This window comes from Hypomesus transpacificus, chromosome 3 (assembly GCF_021917145.1).
Source record: "Hypomesus transpacificus isolate Combined female chromosome 3, fHypTra1, whole genome shotgun sequence".
In the NCBI taxonomy this organism is placed as follows: Eukaryota; Metazoa; Chordata; class Actinopteri; order Osmeriformes; family Osmeridae; genus Hypomesus; species Hypomesus transpacificus.
In genome coordinates, this window is record NC_061062.1 from 9,909,575 (window position 1) to 9,932,624 (window position 23,050).

Sequence of the window (23,050 nt, forward strand, 5' to 3'; positions counted from 1 at the left end):
TTACATTTTCTCTGTCTCACAATAAAATGTACGCACACAAAATGTAATTCCGCTCCCCTGATTTGGTAATAGTCTGCATACATTAAGTTTTGGCTTAAAAATCTTGTTATAATATATTTAGGCTACTCTAATTATTGCTGTCATCTCATAATGTTGAAGATTAAACTTCAGAAACGTGTGCCATCCATGAAATCTGGAGACAAACCGTGCAGTCATTCTACATTGAGAGTCAACTAGCCTATATTATGAGACCACTATTATGAGACCCTTATTCCTTAGACCTGCCGAGCGATCATATCGATTAACTTGAAATTCTTGTTGAGCCAACGTCCGATCAGTATTTTATCAGTACGCAGGTTTTACGCAGTAGTAGACTATGGCTCCTCAACACGCACCAAGTCTACGCTCTCGACTATTTCCTCTGCTCTTATGCTTGCAGACGAGTTTCATTGTGATATTCCTTTTTTGTGTTAAGTATGACCAACACATATTGGATGATAAGTTACTTTACGCGGGTGAGTTGATGTTTTTGGAACATGATTGCAGGTGAGGTTAATAGGTAATTCGATCCAGGGCAAGAGTTAAGTATGTTTTGTCTTTAGAGGTTTTGATACAGTCTATATGTTTCTAACATTGTTTATATTGATGTTGTTTGTAAATTTGAACACTGGGAAAATATCACCTTTTTTTAACTAAAAACATAACAGACATAATTACGTTATGGCTGGAAAATAATGTGATTTTAACATTTTATAAATGTTACCAAAATGGACAGTTTGGGAAATTTAGAGAGAATGATAGAGAAAGAGAGAGCGAGAGAATGAGAGAGAAATAGGGCAAAAGAGAGACCAACACCCTATCAAAGAAAATGGGGAGGGGTGTACTGTTTGGCAATGATAAGCCCACAGTTAGGTCAGCTTTAACTCTTGGATGGGTGAAGTCTCTCGTAAATATATTTTCCAACGGCTCAGCTTCACTACCAGAGAAACACAACTCATGAACAATTCTCAATACAAAACTATCATTGGCAATCCTGTGTTTCTTTTCTGCGCAGAGTTTCAGGATGTCAATGTGATGGTGGTTCTTGGGTTTGGCTTCCTAGCCACATTCTTGTCAAGGTACAGCTTCAGTGGCTCTGGTTTCAACCTCCTGGTGACAGCCATGGCGGTCCAGTGGGCACTCATCTTAAATGGATTTGAATCTTGGTATCACAGAGGACAGATAATAATAAACCTCAGAAGGTATCTGATGTGATGTATCACTGAGATTGATTTAGTCCATTTATTCAGCCGTTTTTGGGCCTGAAATTTTAAACTTTATAGAAACTGGGTTGAATGTTTAAATTCCAATTTACTTTGTTTGAGTTAGCCTGGTGATTGCAGAGATGTGTGCAGCATCAGCCCTCATTTCTATTGGTGCTGTACTTGGGAAAACCAACCCTGTCCATCTTCTCCTCATCGCCCTTATTGAGGTCTCAGGGTTTGTACTGAATGGCTGGATCCTCCAGAACTACCTGAGGGTAAGCCCCAACATTACCACCCGACACTGATGGTTATAGGAAAGAGGAGAGTGCAAAGTGTGGACTGACAGACTCATTTCACAAGTAACTATTTGATGTTGGTAATTTTATGCAATCGTGCTGTCATCCTACAGGTGAAGCCCCTGTATTGTACCATGCTGCTTCACATCTTTGGTGCTTTCTTTGGACTGATGATGTCGCGGGTCCTCTACAGTGAAGGTTCAGGGAAACAACACGAGAAAGAGAAAATCCATCGCAGGACAGGACTGTTCTCCTTGCTTGGTAACTATTCTGTTTGTTTCTTGGAGGCAAGTGTCACCAACCATGCAGGACAGCCACAATAAGCTAGGAACTAATGTTGCTAGGCCAATGCAAAATATCTAGCCCCTGACACTTTAAAATACCGTACTTGATTCCCTGTATGGCATGACTATGTATAAAGGCCCTCAATGTGATTGGTGATGTCTGATGTTGTTTCCCAGGGACTCTGTTCTTGTGGATGTTCTGGCCCAGTTTCAACTCGGTCCTGGTAGATCACAATGACCATCAGAGGAAGCTGACAGCAGTCTACAGTACCTACCTAGCCCTGTCCGTTAGTGCCGTGACCGCTGCTGGGATTTCAGTTCTTTCCAGCCCCACAGGGAAATTCAACTTGGTAACCATATCATGTATTAGTAGGTCTAGTGGCCAGAATACAACATTATGTGTCAGATATGAAACATGTTGATAAGATGCTTTTGCCTGTGGTGTTCCCACACATCAATGACAATTTAGTTACTATACCAAAGTGGACTTTTCTCAAACCAAAGCTGACTCACTGTCATTTTTGTATAGTAGGCATGTTTCTCTTGTCCTCTTTCAGGTGCACATCCAGAGCTCCACTCTTGCTGGTGGGGTAGCTATTGGAGTTTCCATGTCAGCTGTCCGTGAGCCGTGGGTAGCTATGACGATTGGATTGGCAGGTGCAGCGATATCGACATTAGGATTGAGATACATCCGGGTACTTATCAATATCAAATTATTGTGACGAAATGTCATTTTGTCCTGAAGAGCTGTCCTCCTGTAGCTTTCAGAACTAACCTCAGTTGTAAATGATGCACCTGTCTAACCAGCTAATTTGACTAATTTGCACAAAGTTTGGGTTGGTGCAAAACCTAAAAAACAATTTCACCTCCAGGAATAGTTATAAAGTTCTGTCTGTTCTATGACCCATTGTTTAACATGTCTAGTTGATTTGTGTCCCACAGCCCCACCTGCTGTCTGCTTTTAAATGCCATGACACCTGTGGTGTCCTCAGTGTCCATGGGCTGCCAGGCATCCTGGGATGGCTGGCACATGTAATCCTTCAGCTAGCTGACTCTGATGACCTCACAACGTTAGTTCACATGTACCACACATGGCTGTAGTTTCTGAGTTGCCTGATGCAAAGTGTGTAGGTGCACAATATGACACCATGTATGGATTCACAGAGTAACATTTGTTCATGTCTGATTTGTTTCTAAAAACATTTTCCAGGGCTATTCGTTGTGCAGTGTTTAACATTTGCACTCTTAATTTCACCCTGAGTCTCAGTATGGCACTGGGGGTCATAGCAGGCAAGTCACAAGATGGTTCCTCTTACTGGACATTTGACTGTGCCTTCATCACATCGCTACTGTTGGTCCATGCTTATGTTACTATGGTAACAAATACAATTCACAAACTGTATTTTAATCTTAAGGAATACTTCTGAAGTGGCATTTTTGGAGGCCACCCCAAGAAAAAAAGTTTTTTGACGACCAGGCCTTCTGGGAGGTAAATTGAACACCATCATGGAGTTAGTACATAAAACAACCAATATATATAGTTGTTGTGCATAGGCACTAATGAGTTATTTGGATCAAAGCGTGTGCAGTTAAAGTTAACAAATGCGATATTATCATTCTTTTCAGTTTCCCCACCTTGCAGTGCACAAGTGAGAAGTTCATGGAGAAAGACATGGATATTTGGAAAGGAATGATTGAAGGTCCAACATAATGTATGTTGTGTGTCATGTGAGTTGAGCCAAGAACATGATGGGAGAGTGGTGAATAAAGACACTTTGATCATCTGTACATGTTTTGTTTAATGCATGTTTCAGTTTGATAAAGTGACCTCATTGTTTGGTTGGTTATTACACAGGTAAATGCATAACATGCACTGCAGTCAGTTAAATATTTGCTGTGAAACTTTCTTCTTAGTCACAGACATAGTCCTTAGACATAGTCTCTTGCTCTCATTTCAGTAGCATGACTTTTCATCCATAAGTATTCCATGTATTAAACCTGGTATGAATGCAATTAGGCCTGTTTCCCAAGAAAAAAACACAAATCGCCATCATATATTTTTACAATCTTTTAGGTAAATGTAAAAATACAAAACACAGTATTATGCTGCTAAACCATTGGTATTTGCAGAGATGGTTGTACCTCAAAGATTCACGCTTTCCCCAACATTGAGTACACAATTTATCAGAACAAGGAATACAATATAGTCAAACATATTAGGATAGTTTCACCTTGTTTTAAAGACGTAAATTACTGTAACTAAATGGCTTACTAATTGTTCCGTGAACAGACTCTCCTGTGATTAACCCATATTCCAAGGATCTGTAGATCCAAAGTCTATATCAAAATGTTTTTCTTTATACAGCAAAAAGCAAACTACTTTTAAATTAAACATGTTAATTGAAGAGCTCAATATAAAATGTTATGCTTGAAATTGAGAAAGGTAGCGTTTTTTGTTTTGTTTCATCCACTATTGCCACAGGTCCTCAGTGCGGCCAAACTTGAAGACCAAGCCCCTGGAGGAGAGAGTGGACACATCATTTAAAATGATCATGAGAGTTGTTTACATGTTTAAGACAGTAACTACTTTCTGACTTGTGCACTCTTAAATAAACATACATAAAAACAAATTACTGGCAGTAGAAAACTGTTCATATCTAGACTTTAATTAGACCATGTGGACTAAGCGAGCTCCCAAGTAAAAATGTACTTACCCAAAGAATATGAAAGCATTTTGGAAAAAAACTGCAATTCCAGGATACACCACATCCTTGTCTGTTGAGAAATAAAGAACATGATGGGTCCACCACTACATATGACAGAGGGGATCATATCAAACACAATGCCTCTAGGTATGTGGCATTGGCCTTCATCAACCGAGTCTGCTTGTGTGCTTCTGATCAACAGATCATTACATCAAAGTCTATTAAATGGCTCCAAAAAGACTGCTTTGTGTAAATAAGTTTAACGGAGTATATGAGTCGACCATCAGCATTACTTCCTCCTGATTCCTCCTGGCACTCAGGTCCTCTGGCACGATGACTGCAACTACATCCTCTGTAAATACCGTTTGTATACCAGCTACGACACTGAAAAGCTAGCTATTTGATGGCACGGTGGGTGGTATTAATACTGAGGAGTGAGTTTAACTCAATTCAATTTGGTAACATGAACTGTGAGGCTTATATTGAAATGTACAGAACAATGCACATGGTTGTAAGACTTACGGGGTACAACAAAGCCTCCAAAAAGAATCCACATAGAGGCAATGAGCGAGCCGAATGCCAGCATGAAGCCAATGAAGAGCCACACTCGAGCACCTGCACACGATGATGAAGGAGGGGGTTAGGATCTGGAGCACTACGGTGTGTCACACGTAATACAAAGTCAAGAGTATCTGGCATTCCAAAGTCCAATTCAAGAGAAAATTTGGTTGACCAGGTTAGCAGTGGAAAGATCAAAACTATTTTGACTGCATATATTTGCTACTTGTGCAACAAACTGCACAGCACGGCTGTGTAGACCTTTTTTATAACAATTATAGCAAGTGACTGTCAAATAACATGGCCCTACCTACATTCTGGTTAAGACAATGAAGGTGCTGGAGAGTGATAGGAGGAGGAGTTTAAAATAATACTTGTCTATACTATGCAGAACATTGTGTGGTAGATCCTGTACAAACCTGTTTGTCCCATGCAGCCTTCACTGTAGCTGTCTCCTCGTACCTGGCCATTAGACACAGCATTGATCCTAAATTCACAAGAAACCAAACAGTTACACATCAAACATGGGCATGGTCCATTACACAAAACTGCTGAGTAAGCTGTGGGACCAAGAACAATGTGTGACTTACATGAGAAAAGCCACTGTAGCAATGACACCACATGTGTGGTAGGCATGATGAAATATTGCCTCATCTGGATATTTCACAGCTGCATCAATGATGATCCACCATCCAGTGAAAAACTACAAAAAGAACACACAATGAGTGTTATGAGTTATGCTACAAATGTTATGTGAGTTTGATAGTATTATTAGTGTTTGTTGTTAGATTTGAATGATTTAAATACTTGTGGAAGATATTCTGTATTGTATAAAGTTGCTTACAAACTTAACACGGCTCTGATCATGACCCTAGAAAGGTTCCTGTCAATACAACTCACTTTGTTTAGTCATATTACTTACCAAGACTCCTGCTGCTATAGATGCTATGGTATTTCTTCTCTCCCCCCAGTCAACATTGCACTCACATTCTCCACACCGGATGCCGTCTAAAAATCCTGACATGACTCTGAAGATCATAAAGAAAAACATATATATTTATTTTTGGACAGTTACAAATTAAACAACCGGTGGCAGTTCTGTGAATATAGCTAATACTGTAAATCTGAAACGAGACTGTTGTTTGAAGTGGATGATTCGCCGGACACTACATTTTGACGCTTGACTTAGCATCCGAGACATCGTGAGGACCATTTACGTTACTGTACCTACTAATACCACTGAAAGAAATGTGGATGTGTTAGGGTGAATGTCTCCGACACATCTAGGTTGTCAAATAACACTGATCTAAAGATTTGATCGCTAATGCCAAATGGTTAATTTAGCTATGCCATAGTGCGCAGTAAGGAAATGCAGCTCTGATGCTCTCAAACTAAATCCTTTACCCACATAAATAGCATGCAATCGCAAACAGTAGCGACGTTAATGCAACGTCACTTTCAGTTTCCAAATTGACCTAAAATCTATTATAGTAATTATAGAATGGTTAATGAGCCCTCTATCCAACTTTGTTCGGGCCTTGTGTGATTATTATATCATCCTGGCTATTGTTCGTAGCTGTTAGGCAGCAATAACAAGCATTTCCTTGAAGGCTTCTTCTTTCATATTCCGTATAATGTGAGACAAATACACGCTAACAACAATAGCCGCATTCACCATAGAATGTAAAAGAACATAATGTAATATAGTAAAGCGTCATTTGTAGACATAAATACCTTTTTGTTTTGTTTTTTGAAGTAGACCCCCCAGACACAGCTAGATTCTTAGCTTCCGTCAACGCACTCACCCACACGCATGCGCACTAGATTCGAGTTGGGATGGACGGACGGCGATGCTGTTCAGAGTAATCAGGGACGTCCGTCGCTAGGGAGAGCATAGATCATGGACGGCGATGCTGTTCAGAGTGCCGTCTGTGATTAATGCATGTGACTTCACACACAAATAACAAAAAACACCCTATAGGCTTAGATTTATATCCCAGTCTATTCATTATTATATCATTCATGACCCCACAGCGTTATAAAATAGGCTACTGTATAAAATACGTGTTTGTGGCGTTAACTAGCTAGTTAGGCTTGTAGCTGTTCAATACCTAACTCTATGATCCATCCATGCAAAGATCAGCAGCCATTGCCGTCAGTCTATGGACGGCCATATGGACGGCCATGACGCTCTCAGGGATTTAGCTGGCTCTCATCACATGAGACATCATGTGAGTCCTTTTAACATCTTATGAACTGAGTCGTTTTTTTTTTACAAGACAACAGTAGAAGTTGAATCCATTGTTATTTCATTGTCTCTTTGACATTGTGAGAACTTCAAAAGATCAACATACAGTATGTTGAGGTCTGTTCTATTCTCATCTGATTCAAATTACCACTCATAAGCAATTTCCATGTTATAATTTACCCGGGCCTCCTTCAGCGACTTCATCGCGCCGTCAGTCATAGGGTAATTTGCATGGATGGTGAACCTAATTAAAATAACTATTGTATATTCTTTATGATACCAATGTTATCGTTAACTAATGTGACCCTCTCCTGGAATTCAAGTGAAAATGTCAACAATTTAGCAGTGACTTAACAGAGCCTTTAATGTAGCCTTCATATTTGTGAGAACATACCGAATAGTTCTCTAATTAGGCTATACCGCTGCAACACATTTTGTCTAAAGTCTGTCAATTTTTATTAAAGTATTGGTGGAACAAAATCCAAATATCTAAACATTTATGAAAAATTGAACAATCAATATAAAAGTGGTGATCGGAATGAAAGGTACAAGCCTTTACGGAAGTATATACTGGTATGGTGGTATCCACCCTAAATTACCCCCAGCAACTGCAAAGCCACTGAAATTGTAAGAATGATGACTCCAAATAACCCAATATATCCATAGGCGCCTTGCATCCTCTTGACTGGGTCTGTAAAACAAAGAAGCATTTCACATTGTCATAACCTGTCATAACCTAACAATATACACACACACCAAGCATTACCTGACAAAATTGTCAACAATCAATTACAACTGTTGTTTGAACTTCAAAACCTCTTATCACCAACCTTTATTGCTACTGCCCTTTGTCCCTTTTTAAATGAATGACAGAACACAACTAGGGGAAGAGTAATAATAGGGTGTGTGTGGAGAAATAACCTTTTAAAAGCCACATCTGTGGAGACGTAAATTCACTACAAATGCAAAGATTAGCATTGCATCAACCCCTGATCGTCTACGTAAAACTTGCTGCAATACAAAAATATTGGAATAGTTCCAATGATTATCTCACCTCCGGTGTAGTAGCCCCATGCATAGGAGAACCTGCTAGTCACCCAGATGGCCCCAAGCACAGCAGCTGAGGTCTGGGAAGAGAAGAAGGGAATCTAACAATGCTGCTGATTTATTGTGACTAAGGAATACGGAAGGAAAGAAATAGCTGCCAATGGTACACTAGATCATCACAACTCATATAATTGGCTGCATTTCCATAACGCTGGTATGTTACACAAGATAAATCATACGTCGTTGTTGCATTCCTTGAACAGGAAAATCGTGCACAAAAAACTTCTAAGAGTATTAGATTATTAATGCACACGGATGTATACATACTGGGTAGACAAGTGACGCAATAGTCTGGAACACAAGCCACTGTGGGTACACCTCTAGTGTGTTTTGATGGGCCCTCTGAATACAATTGAACACTGGATCCTTGTCACTGTACATCGTGGGATACTGTCAGATGGAGAAAAAACACAAATGTCAGTTTGTTGGTTTAAATACAAAAAACTCAATAATACACAAAAACTCAATAATACACAACAACACGCTTCATTTCATTCGGCCGCGTAGTTTTGCTTTCAGAACAAACTCCAATGAACTGTCTGCAACAATAACGCAACATACGTTTTGCAGAGTCATAGTTGTGTACTAAAAAGTTCTGCTTTACCTTGACATCGTACTTCTTTCTGGCGCCCCCAACCTTAATCCCGAGATAACACAACATTATCCAGCTATACAAGTATGTAAGGATAACATATCCAAAACTGGAAGGCAATAACTCCAAAATCTCCATTGCATTTGATGGATCTTAACCCACAAACTATTTTGATCGCGCAGAACCTGTGCGAAACCTGTTTATAGACCAATTATCACCCTACGTCACACAACTGTCAAGCAGGCTCAACTGCGCATGCGGGTTGCAAGAGACGAACTTCTCCCCGTTCTATTACTCTTGGAGTGTCGTTCAGGTCATCATATATCTCTGGCAGGGCCGTAACTACCATTGAGGACACCGAGGTCGTGTCCTCGGTATTTTTTTTCGTATTTCTGTTTATTTTTTTGCTTAAATCGTGGTATATAAACTCAAAACAAATTACACGTGAAACTGACTGCAGGACGATGATCTTGGTCTCCCACAAACCGTAACGTGATTTTATACTTGAAGAGCCGAGTAGCTCAAGAGTTTGGACATACGTGCTGCGCGTCATCAACAAAACGTACTGTCGTTATGGTAACCACCAAACACAAGTCGGACGCTGATGTTACCGCCATAGACATACCGCTACTGTTAGTGAATAGCCTATGTTAGTTACAGTCACTGGAAGAGGAGCGCAGCAAACTAAACATGTAGCTAGGTTAAGAGAAGTTTAAGTGGCAGATGACTGTGAGAAGAAAGATTCATTTTCATGTGGAAATATTTGTATTGCAGCAGCGTACTACTCAGATAAGGAAACATCAAATCAAAGTTTGGTTAACTCCGTCAGTACCGGTTGTCAATCAATTTCCACCGGTTGAATCAACATTCATTTTGCGATTGATATGTCATTGATGTGACTGATTGAAAATGAAATTCAGTGGCAATTGGGAAATATCAAACTGACTCGCTATCGCTCGGTCGATACGTTCCAGCCTCAGTTTGATACAGTATTTCCCGGCATGACCGAACGGTCGAGGTTAGTAAGTAGTTTATTATATGGCAATTTTAGATTCTTTTAATTTTGTAAACGAAAATAAATGGTACCTTTAGGCTAATTGTAGCTAGCTCTCAAGTCTTCTCACGGTGTGTTTCATGTGTTGCCAAGCAACTCATTACTTTTGATAGAAAGCGGACAACATGGTTCTGCTAAAATTGCTTTAATTTCATCACAAAATAACGACACAAGTGATTCAAAGAGTCTGGTCTTCATCATCACTTTCGATGACAAAGCTTTTCAGCATCATCTGGATAGTAAAACTCAGCAGCTGACTCTCGATATCGCTCATTTTTAAGCTGACGTCAGAGGGCAATACGGATCCGTATTGACCGGCGAGGAGGGCAATACGCGGCTGGGGTGACTACCCATTATCCAATCAGAACGCTTGTACCGTCGTTGCCATATAATAATAATTTTTAAAAAATTGTGGTAACTTGCCCTTACTTCATGAGTCCCATAAAGGTCCTTCAAAAAGCCTCAGAATGCCCCATGTTTACCTCAAAATTTCAAAAGCTCCACACCGCCCCATACTCAAAAGTCATAATGATGATGTTTTTGCTCCTTAAGACTCAATAAGAGAAAATGGCCATATTTAAATAATGTAATTAAAAAAAATTCCGGGGGAGCATGCCCCACGAGCCCGCCTAGAAGTTCTGACTCATGACCTCAGTATTTTTTGGGCCCTGCGTACGGCCCTGATCTCTGGCCACTGGATTGCAGGGCTTGATATTAACTTTTTGAGGCTCTTGGCCTTTGGACAAATACATTTACGTTCACTGGTCTACAGTGACGTGCGGTGATGTCAGTAAGAGGGTAGGCACTGAGTTATGAAAGCCAGATTACCTAATTTATTGTTTAGGCTAGGCTACGTCAAGACAGTACGCACAAGCGCGGCACACATGCACGGTTGATATCAAGAAATGTCCAATCAGGATGACATATCTTACTCTCATGACATGACATATCGTAGTCTCTCTCTCGCTGACACACACACGCACGCACGCACACACACACACACACACACACGCACACACACACACACACACACACACACACACACACACACACACACACACACACACACACCAATGTCCAGCATCAGAATGCAACCATCTTTATCCTTAACTATTGCACAGCGGCCAATTATGTTTGTCAGTCAGCAACAATGAGAACACACACTGCTCAATTGAATATGAAGGCAAATGGCTTGCGGTCGGCATTAATTCAACCAACTCAAAATTAAACCCAAAATAGTTTCTGACTCACCAATCGGTAGATTATGGATGGCAGTACAGCCGCTGACTGCTAGCACAGCCACATAGCCAATCTTTTTTGTCATACCAGTCCGTTTGAAACGAGCGGACAATTTTTGGTCACTTTTGCTGGTGTAGTTCAGGCAAGGTTGGCATAGGGCCTCCCTCTTGCTAGCAACTCATTTTTTTGCCATTAAATCGAGCTTTGAAAAATGTCTTAGTTCTACGATATGGGGAGATACTGCTGCCGTCATTTTTACTTTTAATTTCGCGGGGGTTACGCTTAGCTGGTGTAATGACGTCAGCTGCGCAAATGTCCAGTAATTTCTCGATTTTAATTGGTCCATGTTTGATACTAACGTTGATGATTACTGGCATAACATAATTACGTGCAAAGGCACAGCAGAGTTGTGCTTTTCGACGTACATGTTAAAGAATACAGGATGAGTTTTTCGTTGTCGTCCGCAATGAATGGACAGTAAAAACACACATATTGCATATATACATCACAAGAATAATCAGTAAAAATACAAATATAAGTTTATTAAATACAATTATTTAATAAACATTTTTACGTTTGAAATTTGGCAGGGTAGGCAGTGCCTACCTTGCCTACCCTGACTGCATGTCACTGCTTAGCACAAAAGTCACTTGACCCCGATACCCTTAAATAAATAGCCTGTCCAAGTGATCGGGCAAAACTAGCCAGGCTAACGGAGGTCGCTTTCTCAGGCAAATGACGAATGAAACAGACAGGTTAAAGAAATCCGAGATTCTGGCTATCTTCACCAGACTCGTATCTACATTAGGCAGTCCTCCCTGACGTTTCTGGTGTAGAATGGAGTGAAATACAACATTGTGCACACTGCCAGTGAGCGAGTCTGACTGAGGCTAACGTCAAGTCTCACTCAGATTGCCAGTTTAAACAAATCAGAAAAATAATCGGACCAGCTGACTAAAAGCAGAATTCCCATATCTCCTGAAAGCTACCCTGCTCGACTTTTTAAATGTAGAATTGACTGTAAAAGTGTAAAATTATGAACTTTGTGACATGACGTGAAGACATGGTTGCCGCTCGACTATGCGGTGTGTACCGGGCGACATTCTCACTCAAATTTCAAGACTTTCGTGACCCAAATGAAAATTCTGATGCAACAGATCATTGGGTAATCGCTTTCTCTCCTATAGGCATGTCCTTCTCGACGCTTTTGGTCTTTTTACATCTAACTATTTGTATTATCCGTGTGGTCCTTTTGCCATTTAAAATGCTATCCTTTCCCAGTTTTATGCAGCCACAGTGCGCGCGCATCCCGATTGTTTACAAACAAATAATTGGTCTATAGGTAGCTGCTCAGTGATAGGCAACTCGAAGGGGAGTTAACGTTGTATATAAATTACTTCACGATATTACCCGTTGCGTAGTGGTTATATCGGCCAAAGCCTTGTCTTCTACAAAGTTATTATACTGTTATTTACCAGTATGGCGCAATAAACATAACTAACGACCACCTAATATTGTTAGTATAGATGGTGTTTGCTTTTGTTAAAGAACAAGGGCGTTAAAGGCATTGATTTGTAAAGCATGTTCACATTGTAGGGCGTGCTCGTGACCTGCAAAGATGCGCAACAGTTAACCCCGTGAACTAGTTTAATGTGGAAATTTCCAGTTTTCTGATGACGCATGCGCTTGGCAACCCCCAAACTGGCCATTCGAAAGAACGCAGCTTGGAGATATACGACATAACAAAGGCAACGGACAATATTCGAACTTTTAGTATATTACTAGCTACGTAAATTTCGACAATTCACTCTGAACAGTGAGAATAACATTAAAGTATTACGATTCTCGTCAACATAACAGAACTGAGCCGTGGATTAACAAGGTACGTGGTTGTAAACTAAATGCAAACGTCGTCGTTACGTTAGCTAGCTAGCTAGCCAGCTTTAGTGATCTAACTAGTGGGTATTCGTCTACTGCAATGCTTCAAAATATTGGTTTGAATTGTATACTTTGTTTCTAAAGTTTGGTCTGTTGTAGAGTTGGAAAACATTAGTTAGTCAACTCTTAAAAAAAAAAAAAAAGAAAAAAAAACATTTTTGCCTGTCGCTAATAAACTGTTGGTTGGGGGAGGGGACGCGCAGTATTATGCAATACCAGCCATGGCCATGGGTTGGCCTAAATTCAGGCCTGCTGAACGAGGTTTACAGTTACGCAACCCACTCGTCTGCTGTTTAATCATTGTCTGACCGTAATCGATAATGTCTGTTATTTAACATGGTATGTCTTCCACAGGTGATCAGTATGAGGAAAGACTCTCACACCAAGATGGCTGCAGTCCGACTAAGTGAAGGGATCAGTCTGGTCTTCGACCAGGAAACACTCTCTAGCTCAGCCTCACCCCCCTTATCCACACGCTCCCGTTCCAGAAGTAGTCATGGCAGCAGTAAACATTCCTCCGGCTCCGGTAGCCGGGCCCATAGAAGAGAGGCTTGTGCAGGCCGTCGTCACAGGTCCTCCTCCAGCACTTCCCCTTCCTCGTCAAGCAGTAGCCCCCGCCCCAGGTCCCGTTCTCACCCTCGCTGCCACAGAGCCGCCTCTCGTTCCCGTTGCTCCCACCCTCGCAGGCACAAGCGTAGCCACCACTCTTCTCCACAACGCAAAAGAGCGCACTCCCGCTCACCCAGCCTCTCATCCCCCCCCCGTCGCAGCAGCCACCGCTCTCGCCCCAGGTCCTCAGCCAGGAGGACAGCTGACCACAGGAAGCCCATGGGTAGTTTCAGGGCCAAGACCTCCAAATCCACCAAGACCAGCAGGAGCCACTCCAGATCTCCAGCACGCTTGACCGTTAGACTAAACTTGGATGGTAAGGCTTGGCTAAAATGGTGTGCATCAATACCCAAGTTAAATTGGTACATTTATTAACTGTTGTGCTTATTATTCTAACTCAAGTAATAAATACAAATTATTCTTATGTTCCTCATTATAGGAAAGACGGATGACGTTTGGAGTGCAAATACCAAGCCAGGCGCTGAGGAGAGCCCCAGACTGACCACACCAGAACCACAGCCCAAATCAGATGGGTGGGTCACACTAGAGCCAGCCTTCCAGAAGAGTCCAACACAGGTGGGTGTCCAGAGAGATCAACATGCAACATCTGTGGACAGCATCGAGTCCAGAACTATCTCATGTTTTACTTTGTCTGACAAAGGGAGGTAATGGCTTAACAGGATTGCGTAGTTTTCTTCCCTAAAGGTGTATTTCACTTGAAAAATAAGGATAATGCCCTCTTTGTACTTGTAAGGAATTCAATGGTTTTACTACCAAAACCCAGTATCATCATTTGACACAATTGTGGTGAACAAAAAAAAAATCTTTCTACTGTAACCTCACTTAATATTTTTAAAGCAGCTCATGCACTACACACCATAAGGACAGAACTATTCCAACAACGAAGGTAACCTCTTACATTTCAGCTAACAAGACATTATAATATCTGTATTATTGACTTGAATCAACATGAACCAGCCACAAACACACAGTGTCTACGTTTGTCTTTTGCTGTAGGATTCCTCTCATTCTGTGCTGTCTGAATTATTTTCCTGTTAACCTCGCCATCCTGGGGGAACACACATGCTCTGTTTGTATTTATCCCTTGTTCCTGTAGATCACATGACAGTGGGCTCCACTCCTGGCCCCCCTCGGATTAGGAGAATAAGAGGGCAGTCATGTGACTTGGGTGACACCAATGCGTTTGCGTGAAAGGTTATACAATCTGGTGAATCTTGCCATGCTCACAATGCCTATACAGGTCCAGTCATAGCCATGTGTGAAAGAATGGATTATTTTGCCCGTTCACGGGACTCTACCCTTACAGAATTTGTCTTGCAATTCAATTCATACATTAATGCTCTACACTACAATGATCCACTCAATATAAAGATTTTCATCCACCAGTACACCTAGTATTGTTAGCATACCACACACACACATAGTGTTTGTAGATACTCTGAAATGTGTGTTTGCTTACAGCTGAAATGGGTACGTTGTTATTTAGCAGAGCCCTCCTCCCCTATCGCTGAAGACGCGCAGGCGTTTGGACTGCGTTATAGTGACTATTCCTGACGAGATCTAAAAAAGAAGAACTCTTCCCTGTCTCCGTATGCCAAAGATAAGTTGGTACACAAGTTGTGTGCTGGATGGGCTTGTGGAAAGCGACGTCGTCATCATGCTACTCAGAGAAGGGGTCTTTTTTTCCTTGCTATCTGGTTTCCATTTTGTTTTTTCTTTTGTGTGGTCCCAGTTCTACACTTCTATGAATCTCTTAATGTCCACTAGAGCTCATTGAGGCAGACAATGCATGGGGAGCTGCACTTTGTTAAAGCCATGTAAAATGAGTAACAGCTTATGCCTTCCACAGAATAATGTATTTACAGTATGTTGGATTTATTACAGTTAGTAAAAAAAAACTAAAAAGAACTTTGAATGTTGTCTGCAATCTGCTGCTGTTCATCTGTCTGTGAGCCTGTTCTAAATGAGTGTCTTTGTGTTCTCTGTAACAGAACAGTGACCCGGAGCCTGAGGATGATGGCCCAAGCCCCAAGATGTCACCTACTCGAAAGGGTATCTCATTCAGCATCAATGTAAGTTTTCCACAAATACAAATATCTTAGAATCTTTTTTTGTATCCACATTTGAAAACGCTAAGGACAAGGTTAGCTATTTTTTTTTTTTTGACCAATAAGCCAACATTTCTGTTTCTTGTTCTTCCAGAACACAGTGGCCAAGCCCACAGTGATTGCCACCAGTGCAGACAGTAAGGTAATGCACAGAGTGGAGAGCTACAGCAGCAGGGCACCGTACGGTCACTGGATGCCTGTCAAGAGACTCCCCCAAGCCTCTATGTCCCGCTCCTCCAAACATTCCCTGGCCACCTCACACTAGTGTGGCACCGACCCTGTAAATATCACTGTAACATAATGTACATAGGAAGGGGGGGATTTGAAGTCTTGTGTATCATGGTAGATACATTTCACTTTATATTAGAAAAGTATGAAGAACCGAAGATGTAATCCAGGTGGTTTTTGACATTTTTTTTTGTGTTGTGTGGCATAAGTATTCAATAAAGATTTGAAATGAATTAATGAGTTGTCTCTCTTCAATCATTCATAAGTAATGCTCCTCTCCGGGATGGTAAGCAATATAAATGTTGCTGGTTATCAATGTGACCCGCAGCACAGATGATGACCACCTGGTGGTAGGCTTGTGTCACAGGAAAAACTACATAAAACCTAAATAAGTCCCATAGACCACACGGATTTCAAATAATGAAAGAAAAAAAATCCTCTTTGAGGAGTTTTGAATAGTAACTAGCTACTATTAATGGGTGATATTTCAACATTTATCCTGACAATGTTCAAAAGAGTGAGTAAAAAGATAAACTACTGAAAGTATGTCTGAGATTGATCATAAAACTGCCCCTGGTTTTGTTGCATCCAAAGAAAAGGTTTCACATGGTATGTCTGAACCACCTCAGCTGGATAACAAGGCCACTTCATGGTTGAGACTGATCACCAACTTACTACACATCATCCTGGGGGGTATTCCAGAAAGCAGGTCATGTGACATACCTGGGTAAGTTAACTCCCCAGCTGACACCCAGCGTTGTAGCAACATTGCCAGTAGGTTGCTGCAACATTGTGAATCAGTTGGTGGGTTAACTCACCCGGTTATGTTGCATAACCTGCTATCTGGAATACCCCCCAGGAGTCTTGGTTATTTACTAACCTTACAATGTTCAAAAGAGTGCTCTTTGGCAAGTGCACTAAAAACACCTTTGTTCAGAGATAGTGTCAAGTGTCAACACATGACTGCAGCTTTGAACATGTTTCTTGTCGAGTTACCTCATATAACCCAAGATCCCATTAAGGTTCATTTGCCTGGCTAGCAGTCTGTAAATTGAGATGAAACCCAGGAAGCATACTATTTTGATAGATCTGTCACATATTAATTTATGTGGGTTGTGAATAGGCAAATAGTGTTTGAATTGGCTTTGATATTGTCTAACTGCAGCTTGCTTCCTGTTAATCTCGAGCCTCTCATCCTAACATCCCGTGTGATTTGGTTACAAGACATCAGTGTGTAGGTCTCTAAATCAGGATCCTTCTGGCAATGACACAGTCTTGACACATTAGAAAAAACCCTGGACTGTTTATAGCAGTGAATAACAGATTCTATTGTACGTGAGGGACAGAACGCCTTTTGACATGAGCTTGAGAAAAATGCAACTCGTCTTCCCTTGGAGGCAAACTTTATTTGATGTTTAATTCTCCCCGCCCTCTCAATGCCTCAAATACCAAGAGGCTATTTAGGATTGTCGATTCCCACCCCTAATAGACGGTAAGCTGTACATTTCTGTTCGTATTTAACCGTGTTGCAGAAATAAATCAAATTCTAAGTCTATTAAGGAAAAGTCTACATATTGTCACTGTATTTCGTGAACAAGTTCTTAGAAATCCTTCCGCAAACTTTCACTTATTTTGTAAGTATGATTAGAAGGATTAGACGTTTTATAACTTGGCATTAGCAGAAACAAAACCTTGTCTTTTGGCATTTAGTAGTGCCATAAGGGCAATTTCACTGTCTTGTAGAAGGGAACTTTGCAGGAACCCTGTGGCTCAGTGGGTAAGCATGTGTACCATCAAGTGTCAAACAGAGTACCCCCTGGTTCAAATCTCACTCAAACCAATTGATAATTCATCTAACTGATATCAGTTAAGTAATATATATATGTTAATTTCTGGTTACTGTTAAATCAATCTCCAAAGAGGAGACCATTGGTAGGGATTGGTGAACCTATCACAATCTCTGCTCGTCCTGGGCCAAGAGCTCTTTCACAGCGTTGTTTTATGGGAACATGAGAAACTGTGCCCAGTCACTGACAATGGTCAACTGCAAAGCAAACAGGGGAAGAGGCAGTGTATTGCTACCCATATGTGAGATAGAAAAGGACATGAATCAAAAAGGATCCAAATTAAACAATTTCATACATCGCTTCTTTTGGATTTCCCATGGCTAAACTATTTACAAAAACAAATCTCAACCCGAGAACCAACATGAGACTCCCGGGTTTTTGATAACAACTCTGCAAAGTGGAGTCAAATATCAAAGACATCATAAAGAATCCTCCTACACATCCCCCATAAATCAGGAGACCTGTGTGTCACTGTTTCCTTGCACGCTATACCCCTGCTTTAGTCAGAGCACATTCATTAATACAGACCAAACGCCTGACTCAAATTAAGGATACAGATCCTGGTTTCACGCATGTGTTTGGGGGACCTCCACATGGCGTAAACAAACAGTACGATCTACTGTCCCATAGAGGGTGCAACAACATAGGGTTTGTTGAGGACAAAAGAGAATCGCATGGGAATCTGCAGTCGTGCCTTTGATCTTTTCTTAGGTCACAAGCCTCCCTGGCTCATGTCACTGCCCGAGGCAAGTTAGCTTAACAGATGTGGTTGATAGCGATGCAATTGAATTGCTTAATTCTTGCTTATCTCCGCGTGCACCTACACCAACACATTCTTCTGCCGCTATTACTGATAAACAGGCTTTAGCCCCAGGGTTAAGAATGGTGTTTCATTCTCACGCTCACAGTATGCCCACCATCCGAACCACCCCTGCACAAGACATAGAAACCAGGCTGCAAATCCAATCAAGTGTTTTTATTTAAAAGATAAAATAACGTTCAAGGGTGGTGGGGGACAATAAACATGCATCTCCAAATGCCTTTAGAGGGTGTGACACTAATAATGATTTTCATTGAGATTAAATTCAAACCTTGCTCAGATTACACTGATCCTAAGTATTAAAAATACAAAAAGCATCTTCAAAACACCTGTGTCACAATACAAACCATGTAGCTCCAAATAACTATACTAAGTACTGTGATACTCACATGAAGTTTGTACTGTATATACATGACCAGTCTTTTAACCTTACTGGCATCATTAGCTTCTGAGCATCCCATATAGGAGTATAGGAGGATCCTCAGAGCGTCCCTCAGACAGCCGTGCCTCTCTCCAGGTTCTGTTTGATCTCAGCCGTGTATTTGCCGTAGAAGCGCTCGGCCTTCTTGTTGAACTTGGCGTTCCTCTCGTTGATGTAATCGATGTCCGCATCGTCGTTGTAGGCCCTGCGGCGGCTGTACTTGGCCCTCTTCTCAATCCTGCGTCAGCGGCAAAGATGGGGGTTTCAACATGGGTGTGCCACAGTCAAGGCGGTACCAAAAGGTCAGACAGCTCTTTAAATGGCTCCAATGATTCAAACTCCCAGTCACATGCACTAAACTGCAAACTATTTCCCCCTTAAATGGACACCTTGGTCGACAAAAAATGACCCATCCCACAGAAAGGTTTTCCTCTCACAATGTATAAACACCATGCACCAAAGGGGTCAAGGCTGTGTGGTATCATCGAAGCCTGCACCCCTTCTGATCACAGAGTTGCTTTAGTTACACATTACCCATTACTAATCATCCTTTCAATGCTGGGGCTTACTGAGACGCCAAAATCTACACTGGTTCCTGCGTACAATGACCTGCTCCACTATTACTAATCATCTCTGGACTGGTGCATTGAATAGGACATGGTGAGGGGATAGTGCCACTTACTGTTTCTCCACATCTTCCACCATGCGGTCGATGCCCGCCTTGGATGGGACGTGGGTGCCGTGGATCAGGCTGTTGGAGGTTGGGTGGAAGTCCTCACCACTGTGGGAGACCACCAGGGCACATTGAGACAGGGAGCTGTTTATCATCATCGTGAGCCATGACTCCCTTCGCTCGCGCTACGTATCAAATGTGCTCGGCTATGGCTGCTGAGCCACTGTGGCTTCAGTGCATCCTTCACAGTTTTCCATGTGGCAGCATTTAATGGGGGGGAAAAATGCGTGGGTACTGAACTCATCTTTGGCTGATCAAGAAGAACCAACCCTAACTATAACCAGGCCCTTCCTCTCTGAGCGTATGCCTCACACCGACGCTCCAGACAACATGAGATGATTCTTGGGAGTCCGACTGTGTCAAAATCTGCCCAGGGGCAGAAACAGCCCACACCGCAGAATGTGTGTCGCGTTCCTTTGAGAGCATGTGATTGGCAGGAATTAGTGGAAATGGTGGCCACCAACACTTTCCGGCCTATATGGTAATGCCTTGAACTAGGATCTGTGTCCTAGATGTACTGACTGTTTAAGGCTATTTCACAGAGCTATAATAGAACATTTCCTGGAGCAAATGCGTGTGCTTACTCAACGCAATGAAAATGGTCAATGTAAATACCTTGAATAGTACTAAATATAATAAACAAGTGAAAACCAAAAAAAGAAACAAAGACATAATATATGACTGTAAACGCCTCATCCTAGAGTGATGTAACAGCAGAAAGGGTTCGTTTTTCCCCCCAGGATGCCTCACCAGTCCTCCCTCTGCCTCTCGTAGCCCTCCATGTCTGGTTTGATCTGCCTGGTGAGGCGTTGGTACTGACGCAGCTGGGCCTCGGCGTAACCTGCGGCCCAATGGCAACACGACAAAGAGAGCCGGGGTTACATTTACCGGAACAAACGTCGAGCAGGCGTGCAGCCCCGTGACACAACCTGGCTCTGGTTAGGGGAGACGAGGAGGCTGCCCACCTCCCCTCCTTTCAAGCCCCTCTGGTGATCATTTTCTCCCCAGAGGATTTAATTCAGAGAGGGGTTTTGATGCAACAGATGGCAGCCATATTTGAGGCTGCCATCCCTTTTGGCAGATTAAATTGGAGGCAGTTAAAAATGATTTATCCCCTAGGGGCTTTCCACGCACCCAGAATTCCTCTGTACAAGGCTGCTCAAGTGACAGAACGACCATCAGTAGAGGTGTTCAGAAATTCAATGGCTGCTGCTTTTGGGACAATCGTGGGGCTGGCCCCATCCAGTGATCCTTATGGTGGGATTTCATTCTTTCCAAATTGCTCTCTCAGGTATGAACCATATATGACACGGATTTAATTGTTAAGTGATGTATCAAGACAAAGAAATGACAGAGGTAACACCTCAACCAGGAGGGCCCTTGACCTACTATTAACATAAGGGAGAGTGAACATGGTTTCAAACCTGAGAATCCTGGATCAGGGTTCTTCTTCTTCTTCTTCCTCTCCCAGCGCTCTGCATCCTCAGCACTGATCTCCAGAAGCTTCACACGGTCATAGTCCTCCCCCTTGTCCACGCACTCCTAAACACACACACACACACACACACCAACAGACAGCGTTGGGATGTAGCGAGCACACCCAGTTCACAATGGATCTCCATTTGCTCCTACAATCCTAAACAAACCTGACGTTTGATATACAAAATTAATCAAATAAACAGGAGTTTATTATACAACTCATCACAGTGTTTACTTATTAAGGCACCTAGCCATGTCTTGATGTGTAACTAGCATACAAGATTCACCTGCCGGTTGAGTTAGGTGGCACTCAATTTCCCCATAAGTACCACAGGTCTGATGAGTAGTGGGTGATTCATGTGCAGTTGTATGTACCTTTTTCTTCAGATCAGTAGCTAGTTCCCACTCCAGGCGAGCTTTTTTAGACTCCCAGTTTGTCGGTAGCTTCAATCGTTTGTCCTCCTCCACAACCTCCTGGTGGTTGAGCTTACGTGCTTCATTCTGTGATGGACCACAGAAAATTTCGCGCGTTCAAGATAAATATTCCGTGCTTTAACTGTATAAAGTATAGAACGTTATTCCTTGTCAGTTTGAAAGCCAAGCCAGACTGCGTGGCAGACTAAATGTATCCGCCAGTGCTCCCTCACTCACCCTTTTAAAATGCAGTTCCCGAAATTTGCGGAGCCTTTCCTCTCTCTTGTGAGATGAAACGCCGTCACCAGGTTCCTGAGCAGTTGGCAACAATTAGCACATGGCTATGTAGCATGCTACACTAACATGTTAGCAAATGTTAATGCTAGGACAATAACACATGCGCGATTAGGCATATCGGTCGTGTATGGCTACAAAATGCGTGTCGAATAATGATAAGATATGACGACCAAACACTCCGAATAATGGTTTATTGAGGAAGAAAGTGTGCTAACGTCAGCTAACATCACAAACACAGCTCCGTCGGGTACCTAGCTTGCTAGCTAAGATTGTAAACAAAACAAATATGAAATTACGGATTTTCCATCGATTATAAAGAATTATTGATACACGTAATACAGTTTCAAATGACAGTAACTGTCACCCTTTGTAGTGGACGTATACAAGTGCCACTGTCATTATTTAACAATTTATTTTCTTTACAACATCACTTACCTCAGAAGACGACGCCATGTTTGACCGAGGGCTAGGGTAACGCGTATTTCCGGTTGATTTCAACACGCTTACAAATAAATGTCGCGAGTAAAAAAGGAGAAGAAGAAGAAAAAACGTCTCAGTATTTGAATTTGAAAAGTAGTTAGGGATAGCACAAACAAGACCCTTTCAAGAGAAATCAAAAATAACAATACTAACTGTCAAATGTAAAAAAGCCACCCGGAAATGAGCCTCTGCAGGTTGGGATGTCTGCAGAAGGCCTTGACCCTTAGATACAAACAATGTCTAAATGTTTTGTTATGAAAAGAGCTAGGAAATCACTATAACTTAGCATTATTTGTTTGCGAGCCAATCTTTTGAGACACTGTGACAA

General features: G+C 41.8%; 5 protein-coding genes across 6 annotated transcripts; 2 read left to right on the forward strand and 3 right to left on the reverse strand.

Moving 5' to 3' along the window:
- Window positions 1-314: 314 nt before the first annotated feature.
- On the forward strand, window positions 315-4,341 carry rhd (Rh blood group, D antigen). Of its 2 annotated transcripts, XM_047016167.1 has the most exons (10): window positions 315-515; window positions 1,055-1,241; window positions 1,369-1,519; window positions 1,654-1,801; window positions 2,002-2,174; window positions 2,382-2,519; window positions 2,767-2,894; window positions 3,035-3,114; window positions 3,240-3,313; window positions 3,451-4,341. In XM_047016167.1, the coding sequence occupies exons 1-10, from the start codon at window positions 377-379 to the stop codon at window positions 3,475-3,477; spliced, it is 1,245 nt and encodes a 414-aa protein (XP_046872123.1). In that variant the 5' UTR covers window positions 315-376; the 3' UTR covers window positions 3,478-4,341. The 2 variants fall into 2 exon arrangements, 1 of the variants encoding a protein (XP_046872123.1); XR_006955709.1 differs by having other exon boundaries at window positions 3,035-3,313.
- On the reverse strand, window positions 3,606-6,929 carry tmem50a (transmembrane protein 50A). The gene is made up of 7 exons (XM_047016182.1): window positions 6,822-6,929; window positions 6,010-6,115; window positions 5,678-5,790; window positions 5,507-5,574; window positions 5,052-5,144; window positions 4,539-4,599; window positions 3,606-4,340 (listed from the first exon to the last, which is right to left on the reverse strand). The coding sequence occupies exons 2-7, from the start codon at window positions 6,109-6,111 to the stop codon at window positions 4,295-4,297; spliced, it is 483 nt and encodes a 160-aa protein (XP_046872138.1). The 5' UTR covers window positions 6,112-6,115; window positions 6,822-6,929; the 3' UTR covers window positions 3,606-4,294.
- Window positions 6,930-7,673: 744 nt separating this feature from the next.
- On the reverse strand, window positions 7,674-9,285 carry mgst3b (microsomal glutathione S-transferase 3b). Its single transcript, XM_047016193.1, has 4 exons — window positions 9,047-9,285; window positions 8,710-8,832; window positions 8,390-8,462; window positions 7,674-8,026 (listed from the first exon to the last, which is right to left on the reverse strand). The coding sequence occupies exons 1-4, from the start codon at window positions 9,170-9,172 to the stop codon at window positions 7,926-7,928; spliced, it is 423 nt and encodes a 140-aa protein (XP_046872149.1). The 5' UTR covers window positions 9,173-9,285; the 3' UTR covers window positions 7,674-7,925.
- A 3,623-nt stretch (window positions 9,286-12,908) lies between these two features.
- On the forward strand, window positions 12,909-16,464 carry rsrp1 (arginine/serine-rich protein 1). Its single transcript, XM_047051903.1, has 6 exons — window positions 12,909-12,919; window positions 13,188-13,209; window positions 13,620-14,190; window positions 14,314-14,450; window positions 15,887-15,967; window positions 16,098-16,464. Exons 1-6 carry the CDS (start codon window positions 12,909-12,911, stop codon window positions 16,266-16,268), a joined length of 993 nt encoding a protein of 330 aa, XP_046907859.1. The 3' UTR covers window positions 16,269-16,464.
- A 2,575-nt stretch (window positions 16,465-19,039) lies between these two features.
- Window positions 19,040-22,747, reverse strand: syf2 (SYF2 pre-mRNA-splicing factor). The gene is made up of 7 exons (XM_047018387.1): window positions 22,678-22,747; window positions 22,183-22,257; window positions 21,907-22,032; window positions 21,477-21,594; window positions 20,803-20,893; window positions 20,002-20,100; window positions 19,040-19,557 (listed from the first exon to the last, which is right to left on the reverse strand). Exons 1-7 carry the CDS (start codon window positions 22,693-22,695, stop codon window positions 19,392-19,394), a joined length of 693 nt encoding a protein of 230 aa, XP_046874343.1. The 5' UTR covers window positions 22,696-22,747; the 3' UTR covers window positions 19,040-19,391.
- Window positions 22,748-23,050: the final 303 nt, after the last annotated feature.